The 16045-nt window shown below is 44.1% G+C and overlaps 1 protein-coding gene across 2 annotated transcripts in view; it reads right to left on the reverse strand.

Moving 5' to 3' along the window:
- Nucleotides 1-980: 980 nt before the first annotated feature.
- The window catches only part of tspan33b (tetraspanin 33b), a 29615-nt gene continuing 14550 nt past the window's right edge, over nt 981-16045 (reverse strand). Inside the window, exons 4-9 of one of the 2 annotated variants that reach the window (XR_010963600.1) lie at nt 12205-12279; nt 9190-9285; nt 7832-7960; nt 5831-5992; nt 4425-4592; nt 981-1127 (exon numbers count right to left, since the gene is read on the reverse strand). Coding sequence is in view for 1 of the 2 variants with exons in the window: in XM_067988621.1 (XP_067844722.1) it covers nt 4527-4592; nt 5831-5992; nt 7832-7960; nt 9190-9285; nt 12205-12279 (528 nt within the window). In the remaining variant the exon portion in view is untranslated. Of the gene's footprint in view, nt 1128-1441; nt 4593-5830; nt 5993-7831; nt 7961-9189; nt 9286-12204; nt 12280-16045 lie in introns of those variants that run through there. The other variant, XM_067988621.1, reaches the window with a different exon arrangement.

Raw genomic sequence — 16045 nt, forward strand, 5'->3', positions numbered from 1 at the left:
ACCTTAAATATTGCAAATCCACAATTACATCCCGTGCACATCAAGACAACTTAAATTAATTGAATGCTTTTGTTAGGAAAAACTTTGTGTGATAATCTTTGGGTTGGAGATAGTGTTAATATTTGTAGATTAGAGCCAATACAAGGTCCTGTAGGTAAAAGGGAGTGTATCAGATCCTTTCTTCAGTGTGCACAGGTTTGTTGTATTGAAATGACAAAAAAAAATGGGAAAATGCTCTGTTATTTCCCCCTTATGTACAAATTGGTGCAGGAGTCCAGTGGACCCTGAAGTTATGATGAACCTTTATAAAGCACTGGTTCGGCCACAACTGGAGTATTGTGTCCAATTCTGGGCACCGCACTTTAGGAAGGATGTGACGGTCTTAGAGAGGGTGCAGAAAAGATTTACTAGAATGGTTCCAGGGATAAAGGCCTTCAGTTATGTGGATAGACTGGAAAAGCTGGGGTTGTTCTCCTTACAGCAGAGAAGGTTAAGAGGAGATTTAATAGAAGTGTTCAAATTCATGAAGGGTTTAGATAAAGTAAATAAAGAGGATCTGTTCCCATTGGCGGAAGGGTCGAGAACCAGAGGACACAGATTTAAGGTGATTGGCAAAAGAACCAAAGGCGACAAGAGGAAAAACTTTTTTACGCGGCGAGTAGTTACGATCTGGAATGCGCTGCCTGAAAGGGTGGTGGAAGCAGATTCAATCATGGCTTTCGAAAAGGAATTGGATAAATATTTGAAGGGAAAAAAACTGCAGGGCTACGCGGAAAGAATGGGGGAATGAGACTAACTGGATTGCTCTTACAAAGAGCCGGCACGGCTCAATGGGCCGAATGGCCTCCTTCTGTGTTGTAACTATTCTATGACCCAGAGTTGCAACAGTCTCTAGTGCGGAGAGAAGTGGAAACAGTAATTATAAACTTGCACTATGCAGTCAAAAAAATACTGTGTTGTTTTCACAGGACTTTTCTCCGTGGAACATTTATTTTTGTCAGCGATACATTCCCCTGGTGTTAAATCAATTTCCATGAATTTGAAGTAGCCGAGGGCTAAAGCTGATACTTCTTCATAGGTCACGAGCACCACCCACTGGTCAACCAACGTACTGCAACATCAGATATCTGTCAATATTGATCAGACGTACAAAGCAATGAAAAGCTTATTCAGTGCCGCTGTTTTTTTTGGTGTTCTAGTAAAGCAAATTAAATCATGGAATGTACTTCCCAAAACACTGGTAAAAATAATGGGAATCCCATGTAATAATAACGGAATTTGACTTATTCAGTAAACCAGTAAAAAGCCTTGAGTTTCCCATATTGTCCTGTTGCCCAAACCAGAACATGCCAGTAATCAAATATTGCCAACCAACGACTGGAGGTGGGCAAATGAACGACAATAAATGTTTATTAAATCATTTGGTGAGACGTCATTGCAGTTCTGTTTTAATAACCACTTTTAATACCGTGCAACAATAACATAAAATATAAATAATCATAAATAACTATTAATATCTCCACATATAAAAAAAATTCCTAGCAATTCCATAACTCAAATTCTTGCTTTGAGCCCTTTGGAGGATGCAGTTATGTTTCTGCATCAAACGAGCTTCAGTTTATTCAGCTTTCTGTCACCTAAGGAATGTTTCTGTCATAAAAATCTCCAGGAAATTATTCTTACAGCTGTTTCGAGAACACATACTAAGTTATTTTGAAAACTGCAATGTATTTTTCAGAACGCAAAGGTTAATTAAAAAAAATCTTTTTGCATTTAGGTATTTGAAGTTTAGGGTTCTCTAAGGCGTCTGATCTGCTTTAACTTCCAGTGCCTCACTAACAGATTAAGTAGCTCTCATTTTTGGGCTTCTCACAAAAAGTTGTAAATTGTACATTGCTAATGTTGACCTTCTTGTTATAATAATCTCTGTGTTAGCCCTCCGGAATGCAGGTGGTAAAAATGGATCGGCCACAGTCCTTTAAGAAGGGACTTGACCAGTTTTCTGAGGGAGAAGGGAGCTGTGGTATATTGGGGGTGGGGATGGGCGTTGTGGGTTGGTTGAGTTCTCCTAGTGATCTATCATGGGTAGACGGAGTTTGTTTGATTACTGTTGGAAAGCAATTTCCCCCCCTGAAATTGGCCGATTTAACTCCTTAGGAATTAGCATTGCTACAAGTTTGGGGTGGGGGGAGTGCACAAGATTGTGGTCTTTTCATGCCCTTATTTTCATATGGGATATTACTGACTGTCTCTTGTGTAGCTAGCAGCACACCCTTTAATCCGCTGGCCCTCTCAGGTCAGGTATTGTATGAGGTTTCTGCTCCATGGCTCTGATATTCTAGCTGCTGTCTCATTCTCCCATTCAGCTGCAGGAAATCAAGGGTAGAAATTTGTCATTGGCCGTATGTTAGACACCACGCCCGATTTACAGCCACATGTAGATCAGTACCCTGGTACAGGTCAATGTTCTCAGGAGGAGGGGAGAAAACTGGGGAGGGAGTTAGAAGTAATGGAGGGAGAGGGGGGAGGATAACTAACACGCAAACCTTTACTGCGGGAGAAACAGGCTTATTGGAAAATAATCTTATTTTTAAAGACAAGACAATGAGTTTCTCTATTGACATCTGAAGATCTATTTGGAAAAGAACCACCATTTGTTTTCTACTGTTGCTTGTAAATGTCCCAATGATATATGACGTAGCTCGGTCTACATGTAACACTAGGGAGAAATCAGTCCTCCTTTAAAATACAGGATTTAATCAAACTTTTCAGTAAAATAAAATGAACACCTTGCTGTGGCAGAGATGGGATATTTAGGTGGGGTTAAAAAAACACATGAAGGCTGGAAATCTGAAATAAAAGCAGAAGTTGCCAGAAATGCACAGCAGATTGTTTCTGTTGAAGGGACATTCCTGAAATATTAATTCTTTCAGATGCCGATCAACCTTCAGTGCATTTCCAGCATTTTCTGCAGATAATGAAATGCCGGTTTCCTGTTGGAATCATCTAAAGCTCCCTAATGATCTGGTATCGGCACTGAGCCAAACAGACCACACCTTCCCAGCTTTGAGTTGAATTGAAGGAAGAACTTGCATTTATATAGCACTTCTCACAACCTCAGGAGATCCCAAAGCACTTTACAGCCAGTGAAGTATTTTTGAAGTGTAGTCACTGTTGTAATGTAGGAAACATGGCAGCTAATTTGCACACAGCAAGGTCCCACAACAGCAATGAGATAATGACCAGATTATCTGTTTTAGTGATGTTGGTTGAGGGACAAATATTGGCCAGGACACAGGCAGAACTCCCCCACTCTTCTTTGAATAATGCTGTGGGATCTTTTACACCCACCTGAGAGGGCCTTGGTTTAACATCTCATCTGAAAGACGGCACCTCCAACAGTGCAGCACTCCCTCGGAACTGGGGTATCAGCCTAGATTTTGTACTCAAGTCCCTGGACTGGGATTTGAACCCATAACCTTCTGACTCAGAAGGGAGAGTGCTACCAACTGAGCCACGCTAATGTTACCTGATCATAGCTGGGTCGCTACATTTGGCCTTGGCGCCTCTTAACTAGGGCGAAAAGCAAAATCATACAGGGCTCCTGTTTCTAATTGCTCTCCTGCAACTGTTCTCCCGCCCCTGCCCCTCTAGCTAGAAAGTGCACTTGTGCAAATGCCTGGTGATGGCAGGGATCAGATGTCAAATAGCCTGCTGCCACTCACTGTGTAAGCAGTGCAAGAACGGATGGAATTGCACAACAGCAGTCAATGCCTTCAGGAGATGAAAAGAGGAGAGGGGCAAGGAGAAAGGAGGGAAGGGGAGAAAATTGGAATAACACCACAAAAGATTAAATGGGAGAGGTGTTTATACATTGCATGCCTCCCTGTGTTAGAGGTGCAAACCTCTGTGCTGAGTTCTAATGCTATTGCAGTGCTTTGAAGGTAGCAATTTCTTATTCTGTACCTTTCTGAAGAGAAACAGGTAAATTGCACTGTAAATCTATACAGAAATATTCTGGTAAATATATTTACTATTTACAAATGATTTTGTGATGTGAAATCATGTTGGAAATGCTGAAATTGTTCTCAAGTTTTCATGATCTCACGTGGACATACGGGATTATTTAATCCTTTGCCTGCAAGGTGACTGATTAAACAATGACTGAGGAGCAGGGAATGGGGATGTTGACTGTGGACTAAGCTAAGAGCAGTGGTCCTTGTGACCCTCAGTATCTCTTACACAGTAGATCTCTGTACTGTTCAAATCTGAGCCCTGAAGGTGAAAGGTCAGGAGTGAGACTGGTGATCTGCCATCTTAGATTCCTCCACCTCAGTTAATTGCAATTTAAAAAAAAAAGAACAGTATTGGGAACTGTGGTATGTTTGTTTTTCACACAAAAAAAGTCTTGAATGTTCTTTCACCCTGTTTGCTTCTTTCTTTCTTGGACAAGGCTCCGTGAATCCCACTGCCTTTGGTTCGCTCCCTGTTGCCAAGGCTTCCAAAGCTGCATACTGCCTCCTTCGTTATATTGACTTGATCTCCTCTTTGATTTGTCCGATCAGCATCCGAGAAAGTACAATTCCTCCAATCTGCAATGACAGATCAGAGAGAATTATTTCATTTCCTGAAAAAACAGTATCAGCAGCTGCACCGCTTCATCCATTTAACTCAAGTCTCCTGTCTGCACATGTCACTATGATTTATTTAGTGCTCAAGGTTATACCTTTATGCTTGTGAATGCACTTTTAGGGTAAATGTAGGTCTGAAATGTACAAAATATCCATTAACGGCAGCTCGCAGCCATTACACAGACCTTTGCTGACCATGTCGAGTCAGTAAACCTCGGCTTGTATTGGAGCGGGGTCCTGGGGGTTAGGGAGTTGTCTCTCACTAACCATTGCCACTTCTGCCCACATAGTTCCAGCTACTGTATTAGCAGGTCCCTTGCCACCCACTCCCATCATTCCATTTCCCCCTGCCCATGCCTAATTTCAGTAAGAATATTTCTATCACTCTCTGAGACGTTTGCTGCTTGTACCTGTAGGAGTTGCGTTCTTACCTTCCTGTGTACCCGTTCTGCTTTAAGATCTTTAAATACTGCAGCTGCAGCCTCAGAAGTATATCCTCTGCTGCACGCCCCCCCGCCCTGACCTCCCCCCCCCCATGTATAGTCCAGGCCTCCCAGATGCAGTACATCAATTTCTGGTGGGATTTCCACCTTTGTCCCGCCCAGCAATATCCTAATGACCCTGTGATTTCTGGTGGGGTCAGCATTGGGGTCATAAGGCTGATGGGGTCAAGATTGGGCCATGGGGCAAGCAGAAGTCACATGTTTACAAGTGCACAGTCAGCCAAGAATCAACATTATTACAACGACGGGTTCTGACTCTAATATAATTTATAGCATCAGTTAGAGAGAAATCCTCTCCACGTTGTGAGTGTAAGCTTGAGACCTGTGCACTGATTAGACACAGAGAGGAATAAGTGTGCAAGGAACTCCTTCCAACGGAGATTGTAAAGGCACTAAAACTCATTTCTTCAAACAGGCAAACCCTAAATGTTGTAAAGGGCTGCAGACACTCTTCGTGGGCTGGATTCATTTCTATCTCCTCAGGGAGCGTGGGGTTTAACTGAAGAAGACAGATGACATGAATTAAAATCAGAAGGTATTTAGTATTGACAGAGAGATACACACAGGCGCATACATATAAACAGGCACAGACAGATATGTACAGGTAAGAAGATCCACAGATACATACAGACACAGGCAGAAAGATACACACAGACACATACACATAAACCTATATATGGGTGAATTGATCCCTACCTGTGGCAGTGCCATCCCAAGGACTACACCTCCCACCAGCAGCAGGTGACTCTCTATCCAGATCGCTGCTTTGTCAGCACAGCCCACTGGGTGCAGGAATTTTGAGGCCTCCAGTTGGTCTAGTGATTGCTTCCCGAAACCACACATTGTGTTGATCACCGACTGGGAGGAAGAGGAATAAAAAAGCATCGAATGATGAATGAGACAGACAAGGTGTGCTTGTGGGGCGTGACAAGCGGTCTGGAGGAGGGGTTTGATTTCCAGCCGTTGCTACTAATCCAGCGCACTCCCTGAACAGGTAAAGGCAGGAACAACAATGACTACATTTCATTGGCTGGAAAGCGCTTTGGGGTGTCCTGAGGTCATGAAAGGCGCTATATAAATGCAAGTTCTTTCTTTAGGTTTGTGGTGCAGTACACAGGGACACAACATGCCTCTCAGTGGAGCCTTCCAGCAGGTGCCAGGCACTTCTCTCCCATGGAAGGAGAGGGTGTGTTAATGCTGACATCCATGTGTACCTCCTCATAGCACTGTTAGAGCCCGGGGTACATGTCACCTGCTCATCTTGTTGATGGGTTAACAGTCTGTGCCCTCACAGAGACGTAAAGAGGAAAAAAATACAAAAGCAAACAAACTTGCACCAGGGTGTGTTCTAAAACCAGACTCAAGTACAGTTCCAATACCTGTTGTGAACTGAAATGTGAAAGTGCCTCTGTCACTTGGTCCCTTACACCAGCAATGCCACGACAGACCCAAAGCTATCCCTCAGCAATAATTTGTTACCACTGCCCTAAACAGTACTGTCATTAGGATTTCAATAAGGCATGATGGTGGGTGTGCGAAATTTATTGTGAAAATACCCTACAGTACAATTACAGATTCAGCCTGTCCAAACTTGGACTGTACTTGGATAGAGCATTTGGAATTATACAACACAATGGTGAACTGCCGATGGTTATAGGTCTGTCACTGGTGGTGGCGATAGAAGTGGTGGGAACAAATATCAAGTGATGAATTAAGAGTCTCATAACAAGAAATTCTTTGCACAACATTAAAATGTACTGCTTGTGTGATTTTTATTTTCTTCATAGTGTATTGGTCCATGTAGGCTAAATAATATTTTGGGATACAGTATATGAGTAATTTGAGTCGTGACCTGTGGTGAGTGTAGCATGCTTGAGAGGAAAAAGGTGATTTTGAACCTAAGCTCTCTACCACTGGCGTTTTCTTGTGTCATATCTGGGTCTGTTGTAGACTAATTGATAGAGATTGATTGCTATGATTCGTCAACAACTCCATTATCAGTGTATCATGCGAGTACCAGGATGGTGGAAGGCGAACTAGATGGACCGTGGTCCTTTATCGTCTTGCAATTCCTATGTTCCTAGTCACAACACTGATTTTTTTTCATGTGCTCTTCACTGAGGGGAGTTTGCGTGTTCATAAAATAACATAGCGGAAAAAGTTACAAATAGCTGTGCAACCCTCACACTGATGTTAATATAGCCCTGGGCGCATTCTCGATTCTGAATGTGGTTTTGAAAGGATCGAATCAGGACTGTGCCGAGTTAGACCAGAATCAAAACATTAAAATCACGACTTAACGATTCAGACTCGAGAGCGCAGCCTGGGCTATATTAACATCAGTTTGAGGGTTGCACAGCTATTTTCAGGCAGCACTCCAGGGAGCTACAATTGGCCCCCAGCACGCCTGAGTTCAGGAGGGCTAAAGCCAGTAGGGATTCCCACCTCTGACCATTATTCGGTGACTCAGACCGGAAAGTTTGTGTGTACCCAGACACTGGGCGACAACAGGATTTATCTCTCTGCTGACACTCGCTTCTAGGTTCACAAATTAAGGATGGCCACTCGGGCAAGGCACTGGAGGGCTGTCAGCACCAAAAGAATCAAACCCCAGCAACACTCAGTGCCCTTGAGAAGAGGAAGAGGAAAAAAAGATGGTAAAAAATAAAAGCGCTGTTGTTTTATCGAACAACTTACCTCACCAGGTACCAGGGTACAGCAGGAATATGGCACACCGCAGCGCTCAGGGCTGGGGTTGTCAGGGGTACAGTTGAAATACATGTTCTTAGACCAATCTTTGTAGTTGGTCCAACCGCAGCACTGAAACTGCATGAAGGTAAAATAAGAAAGGTTTTACAGGGTGTATATTACATTAAGAGCATCATTAACACTATTACAAGAAACCCTTGTGTGTATATATATGTACCATAACAGTGGTTTTATGAAGTATAGGTTATTATTACAAAAAACCCTCAAACATTACTAAGAATGTTGCATTTAGATTGTGTCATGAAAGTAGCATTTTGTATTATTATATAAAACCAAATAACAAGATGTTCCATAAAATCAAGTGCATAAGTCACTCTTCAGTCCAAGGTGTTACTTTTATACTAGTGCACTGTACACATCAATTTTAATGGTAATACATATATAAAGAAAGGAATAAGAACCAACTCATAGTATAAATGAAGAATAAAAGGAGAATAGAGTATAGGTCAGGTAAGTTCACATAGGATGTTACATCCTACGATGGAAACAGACCTTTTTTTCTATTTAGTATAATTTTAAAATACCTAGGTTCAAAACGGGGTTACGTAGAAGAAAGCAGACACGGAGTGGCAGCTGCAATCTTCCCCCAGGGTCCAGCGCTACGAAGCCGGAGGGCCCACCTGAGTCAGGTGGCAAGCCCCTTTAATATGCTGTACATAGGACCCTATTTGCCATTTTAGGACAGTATTGGGCGGGGCATCGCCACGTACACTCCGCCCGGTATCAGCTGGCGGCCCAGCTGAGGAGGATCCCACAGGTTGGTTTTACTGTATTTTTACAGGGCTGTGAGGAGCAAGAGTGTCCCCCCGGGCTCCACAAAACCGGCGGTTCCCCCATCAGGCAAAACCTGCCGGGAGCCGCATCCTGGGCCAGAAAAGGCCCAGAAGGCATGTTTTGAATTTATTTTTCAGGTTTCCTTGTGGGCCAGCAGGGGCAGGAGAAACCAAGGAAGCCTTGGACCTCCCTTGCACCCTGCAGCAACCATCCTCCCCACCCCATAGCAGCCAGATACCCCCCCCTTCTTGATCACAGCCAGTGCCGCCAGTAACTAAAGGGGACCGTTCCCATGGGTCCCCGGTTGTGACCTCTTGCCTCAAGTTCCCACCCGCCGGCCAGGCTGTCAATACGGCCTGCTTTCGGGCAGGAGTCTGCATTCTCTTATAAAAATGAGGTCCTGCCGTTAAGTTCGGCATGGCCTCGATGTCCTTGGCCTTGCTGGGTTTTTACCCGTGCTACCGCATTCCCCCGCACCCTCCCCACCTCCCCGTTAATATCAGGGCCGTTACCTCTCCCTGAATATAGTCGATCAGGTTCTGCAGGTCAATATCATCTCGATAATGGACAATGGCTTTCTTGATGAATTTGCTAACTGTGTCTTCAGCCTAAGAAGAGAAGACAAGAACAAAGTGATTGGTGTCAGAAATTAGAATAAAATCGCAATAAAATATTAACATTTTACACAAGAGTGTTTGTATTAAAGGTCGAATCTGCAAAAAAAAGGGTACTGGTTATGGAGATTCTGGGTAGGTGTGTCTTTGAATCTAGAAGCAGCAATGCTAGTCACTTCCTGCTGCAGCTCTCAGTGGCCGAACTGGCCCCAAGATTTCTTAGCTTGAAGTTAAAAGTCAAGTAGCAGTTCATAGGTCTCAGTCGTGATTCAGTGATAGCCCTCTCATCTCTGAGTCAGAAGGTCGTAGTTTCAAGTCGCACTCCAGAGACTTGAGCACATAATCTAGGCTGACACTTTAGTGCAGCACTAGGAGAGTGTTGCACTGTCGAAGGTGCCGTCTTTCGGATGAGATGTTAAACCGAGGCCCCGTCTGCCCTCTCGGGTGGGCGTAAAAGATCCCACAGCGCTATTTCGAAGAAGAACGGGGGAGTTCTCCCCAGCGTCCTGGCCAATATTTATCCCTCAACCAACATCACTAAAACAGATTATCTGTTCATTATCTCATTGCTGTTTGTGGGATCTTGCTGTGCGCATATCAGCTGCTACGTTTCCTATATTACAACAGTGACTATACTTCAAAAGTATTTCATTGGCTGTAAAGCGCTTTAGGATATCCTGAGGTCATGAAAGGCGCTATATCAATACAAGTCTTTCTTTTCTTCTTTCATGAGTAAACTGCATTTGGGTCATTTCAGTTTAAGTGCACTGAAGCTTTTATACACTTAACAGGAGCAAGCTAAGTCTTCATTTGTTTATAAGTATACAGTGCTATACCAACCCCATCAACGTTCATTTATTTGGAGTGACACTCACTCATTTTGGATTAAATATAAGCTGCAGCTCCAGGTGTTTAAATGGACAGGGTCATCTATCTCATGCTTTGAAGAGCAATCTCAGGAATTTCTTCTTCAAAAAAAGCGTGATCAACATTTGAAACGGTCTTCTAGGTAGGGCAGTGGAGAGAAAATCCATGGAATCATTTAAGGGACAATTGGATGCTGCGATGGGGGAAACTGCAGGTTTTTCTCGATGGATGAGCTAAAGTGGGCCGAACGACCCTCCTCATCTGTATTATTTAAGATTTTCTATTGATTCATCCACAAGAAGGAAACAAGAAGTTGCATTTACATAGCATCTTATATCGTTTCACAGGACGGCCTCTGAGCTTGGAGTTAAAGGTCAGGTAGCACGCCATACGTAAATTGCACTTGGTTCAATTTCATTTCCCAAACTTTTATACATTTAACAGGGACTGGGGAAATCCATGCTCCGATTTTCCTGCTTTTTAGTGGGCAGAAGCCCAGTTTCTCTGCTTGGCACCTCTAATGGCAGCCTGGTCAATATCAATAACGTACCATGTTGAGAAGGGACTTAGTCATAATTTCCATTTATCCAGGATATTGACCGGTGCACCAATATGCAATGGCACAGCACATTTAATCCTTCCCCTCCCTCTGCTCTCCTTACTGCCCAGTTCTATGTTTTTAATAGATAAATAAATAGATCGATGATAAATAGATAGATAGGAACATAGGTACAGGAGTAAGCCATTCAGCCCCTCGAGCCTGTTCCACCATTCAATTTGATCATGGCTGATCTGTATCTTAATCCATCTACCCGACTTGGTTCCCTATCCCTTAATACCCTTGCCTAACAAAAATCTATCAATCTCAGTTTTGACATTTTCAATTGACCCCTAGCCTCAACAGCTTTTTGGGGAGAGAGTTCCAAATTTCCACTGCCCTTGGTGCGAAGAAGTGCTTCCTGACATCACCCCTGAACGTCATATATCTTCTGAGGGACATCAGGAAAACCCCTGCTCTTCTTTGAATAGTGCCGTTGGATCTTTTGTGTCCATCTGAACCATCAGAACAAGCAGATGTTGGTTTAAAGTCTCATCCAAAAAAAATGGCACATCCAACAATGTAGCACTCCCTCAGTACTGCATTGGAGTGTCAGCCCTAGATTATGTGCTCAAGTCCAGAATTCGTCTTGAATCTTCTGACTTGGGATAAGAGTGCAACCTACAAGCCAGAGGGAAAATAAAGCACCTTCAAACCAGGTTGGTATAAAATCAAAGTTTTCCTTAATTGCTGCTTGGTCATATCACAATATAACTCTTTATACAGAATAGAGTTACATAGAATCTACAGTACAGAAACAGGCCATTCAGCCCAACTGATCTATGCCGGTGTTTATGCTCCAGACGAGCCTCCTCCTACTCTACTTCACCTCACCAAATCAACATATCCTTCTATTCCTTTCTCCCTCACGTACTTATCTAGATTCCCCTTAAATGTATCTATGCTATTCGCCACAACTACTCCATGTGATTGTGAGTTCCACATTCTAACCACTCTCTGGGTAAAGAAGTTTCTCTGAATTCTAATTAGTGACTATCTTATATTTATTTCCCCCAGTTTTGGTCTCCTCCACAAGTGGAAACCCCTTCATAATTTCAAAGACTTCTATTTGGTCACCCCTCAGCCTTCACTTTTCTAGAGAAAAGAGTCCCAGCCTGTTCAGACTTTCCTCAGTTTACAAAAGGCAAACCAATGAGGAAGTCCACACAATTTTTGTTAAAAACTCAATGCCAGGCATGATCAAAACAAGGCTACTAGACCTCTTTATCAGATGTGGGCAGGGGCGGAATGGTTTCCGTGATTGGGCATGGGACTCTTTGGGACTCACGGAGAAAGGGAGGCTATGTAATACAGTGCTATGGAACCATTCACGGGGCATTCAGGACATCTCTTGATTTCCCCTTTAGCCAGTCTGCGCCTGGATTTGGAGTGCACCACTTTCATTTTCATGCAGGGGACTTTCAACCCAGCAGTGTGCGTAGGATTACCTTATCAGAGTAGACGAATCCCAGCACTCCAACCGCCAACTGTACCAAGAAGAGGACCATCAGGCTCATTGAAAACTGTGAAGAAGAAAAATTCATAAAACCACCTGGTAACATGTTTGTAACAGAGCAGTTATAGCGGTAGGGACTATTGTTATGGCAAGTGATTTATTATCACTCAGGTGTCCTCATGCACCAACATTTTCACAGCTTCTGAGAGTTCTTAGGCAGAATTGTAGAACTGGGTCAGCAAATAATGCTACGTGCAATGAATTAGACAATTGTGGGATTTTAAATGGCCACTCATTATAGGGTAGGTATTGGTATTGTGACTAATAAGAGGTACCCTTCTTCACGTATTGTAACTAATTGGCCTAAAATCTTGCCTTTCTATTTGGTGCGGGTGTGGTTGGCACCATAGGCAGGGGAAAGGGGCACAATTATTGATCCCTAAAATACACTTGTTGGGATTAATGTCAAAAGTCAAAGCTTCACCGCGTTTATGCAGAATAATTCTATCAGTGTTGTTGGCGGTGAAGAAGTTTATTGTACCGGCATAATGCTCAATCTACGCACTCCCACTGCAGTCCTTGAAGATATAAACCTGGAGAGACTAGCACTTTACAATGGAGGAAAGATAGAAATGTACTACCACATTTAGGAATGGATGAGGAGGGCTTTTGGAGTACAAGATCAAGGCACTCCAGGGACAGGGAGCATGATGGAGGTAAGACAGGCTTGAACTGCAATGGGGCAGATCATCTTTTTCCCCCTTTCGTTCTTTCTTTCTATGCTCATTGTTTTTTTCTTGTTGTCTGGTAGGTTAATTAGAAAAGAGGATGCAGGGGGAATTAATAGGGGTTCATTGGAATATTTGTACCACATCTTGAAATGTTGATGTTTACATGCTGGCCTGTGTTCTTATTGTTGAATTGTTTCTTATTGTGGTACATTATATAAAAACAAATATTCTTCCCCCTTCCCCTCCCCAAAAAAGTGGGATCTGGATGTTGCAATAAATCATTTGCCTCAATTAGTATAAAGAGCCTGGTAGGGCAAGGGTGTCAAACGTGCCCTTTGGATTCCGGACCCCTGAACAGTTTCACCCAACTTCCCCCCTCAGTGGTTATTGGGGAAATTTTGCTTGTGCTCCGAAACCTTGACAGATCAATTTAGAGCACACTTAACTTGCTAAAAGAGAGTCTTTCCTGTGGCTCTGAAGCGTTTCCCCGGGATCCTCGACTCCCCTGCCCGCGCTTCTTGCCATGCGCTGTTGTGACCTGTGCACCCCCCGCGCGCTCTCTGATCCTCCAATCGCTGCTTTACATTTTTCCCGCTCTCTCAAGCCGCTCGCGCTTTTTTTCCCCGTTGGGTTTGAACGCTCGGCTCGTGCTCCCCCCCCCCCCACCCACTGTTGGGTTTGAACGCTCGGCTCGTGCTCCCCCCCCCCCCACTGTTGGGTTTGAACGCTCGGCTCGCGCTCCCCCGCCCCCCCCCCCCCCCCACTGTTGGGTTTGAACGCTCGGCTCGTGCTTCCCCCCCTCCCCCACTGTTGGGTTTGAACGCTCGGCTCGTGCCCCCCCCCCTGTTGGGTTTGAACGCTCGGCTCGTGCTCCCCCCCCCCCCCCCTGTTGGGTTTGAACGCTCGGCTCGTGCTCTCCCCCCCCCCCCCACCCCGTTGGGTTTGAACGCTCGGCTCGTGCTTCCCCCCCTCCCCCACTGTTGGGTTTGAACGCTCGGCTCGTGCTCCCCCCCCTGTTGGGTTTGAACGCTCGGTTCGTGCTCCCCCCCCCCCCCCCGTTGGGTTTGAACGCTCGGTTCGCGCCGCCTGACCGGAGCTTTCCCTCCTGCCTGGCCCACTTCTTACAACCTGCAGTCCAACCAGGGCGCGCTCCCTCTGCTCTGCAGTTAAATACCCGTTTTAAAATGAGGCATATTACCTGACATGATTGAAAAAAATGGATTCCACACCCTGAATTCGGAAGGTGTGCTTGCTTGCTCGCTCGACAGACTGAAGTGGAAGGATTCTCTCTACCCAGGGTCCGATCAAACTGTGAGGCGTGGGAATGGAGAAGCAGAGGGGGAGAAGTCCAGCTTCAAACCCCGCATTAAAAGGAGAAAAAAAAACCCCGCAAAAGCTGATAAAAAACGATCAAAAGCTCGTTGAGTGAAAGGGACTTGGATGAGGAGGTGGTGAAAGCAAACTTCCTCTTTTCTGAGATCAAATCCAGAGACCACTTGTACTGAGAACTGTAAAATGGAAACCTACAAGTGCCTCAGTATAGGAAATAGTCACTGTGGCAAAACTAGCTCTAGTGAAGGTGAAAGATGGATAATGGATGAAGGTACGGTGGAATCAGAATGACATGGGGCCTGGTGACATGTTATTGTCAGAGGCCCTTTGCAGCCAGACAGATGACTGGATCTACTTGTTCTTATGCCAAAATCCCAAAGTCTAACGTCCCTGATGTCTTCCTGTAAGAAATGTAGAGATGTGAAAGAAGGGGGTGAGTGAATCGAGCTGAAGCCAGAAGAAGGTTCCCTGAATTAATAACTCGTGAGCCTCTTTTTGTGATTCATTATGATGAGGTAAAAAGCATAAAACGAGAAAAGGGCGGAAGGTCAGCCAAAGAAACCTTGAAAAATGCCAGAAGGGAGATACTTTATTTGAACAGTAAAGATTACAGACTAAAGCACACAGATTGCCTGGGGAAGGAAGCGATCTTGTTTTTCTGCCCAATATGGAGGACCCAGAAATAATGTTTATGCACAGCAGAGAATGTTATGTGCTTGTGTTTTATGACTAATAATCACAAAGGCAGCCAGTTGTGCTTGTATAACAGATTAGGAGTTCTCTAAGTCAAACAAGACGGGTGCATTCCTGACCAGAATGGTAGGTGACTCAGTCTCAGGCCCATTCTGACTTTGTGCCCTTTCTATTAGGGCTCATCCTTCTGATACTCAACACACTGTATGGGGCGATATGATAGAAATGTTTAAAATTGTGAAAGATGGGACAAGGTAGAAGTAGACTGTTGCCAGTAGTTGTGGGGTCAAGAACAAGGGGCCATAGATACAAGATTAAATGAAAGAAATTTTGAACAGGGAGCAAGATAAACTTCTTTACACAAGAGAGTTGTGAAGCGACGGAATTCACTTCCAGGGTTAGTGGCTGAGGCACAGAGTTCTGTAGTGACAAGTGACCCACGTCTTTATCCACGACAGGCCTCAGCCCAGTCATTTGCTCCAAATGTTGATGGAGTGGTTCAAGCTAAGAGGTAAGAGGTGCCAGGCACCAGAGAGCAGCGGTAGCAGTAAATACAATGTAAGTAAGTACCAATATGGTTTATCTTTATTTCTATTTTAATAACTTTTGCTGAATGTGGCAAGTGCCAGGATATCGGATCTGGCCCACTAAATAAAATGAGTTTGACACCCCTGGGGTAGGAACTTAATACCAATTTGAATGCATCATAATACAGCTAGAAAGAATGTGCTTCTTTTATTGCTTGTTGCCATCCAGGGACCCATCCTCCTCATACACACATTTTACTTGACAATTTCAAATGTGTAAAGTGGATAGAAAAAAAATTGCATTCATCACGCCTCTTGTTTCACATATTACTTCGAAATGCAGTGACTGTTGTTGCATAGGCAAACTCAGCAGCCATTTGCACATAGCAAAATCCAACAGCAACGAGATGAATTGCTAACCACATTTTTGGTGATTGGTTAAGGGAGAAATGATGGGTATGATATCGAGGAAACTCCCTGTTCTTTCTTGAATAGTGCTAAGTGAACTTCAGTGTCTACCTCATAAGCCATCAGAATAGAATTCCAAAGG

The sequence above is a fragment of the Heptranchias perlo genome, chromosome 8, assembly GCF_035084215.1.
Source record: "Heptranchias perlo isolate sHepPer1 chromosome 8, sHepPer1.hap1, whole genome shotgun sequence".
Lineage (NCBI taxonomy): Eukaryota > Metazoa > Chordata > Chondrichthyes > Hexanchiformes > Hexanchidae > Heptranchias > Heptranchias perlo.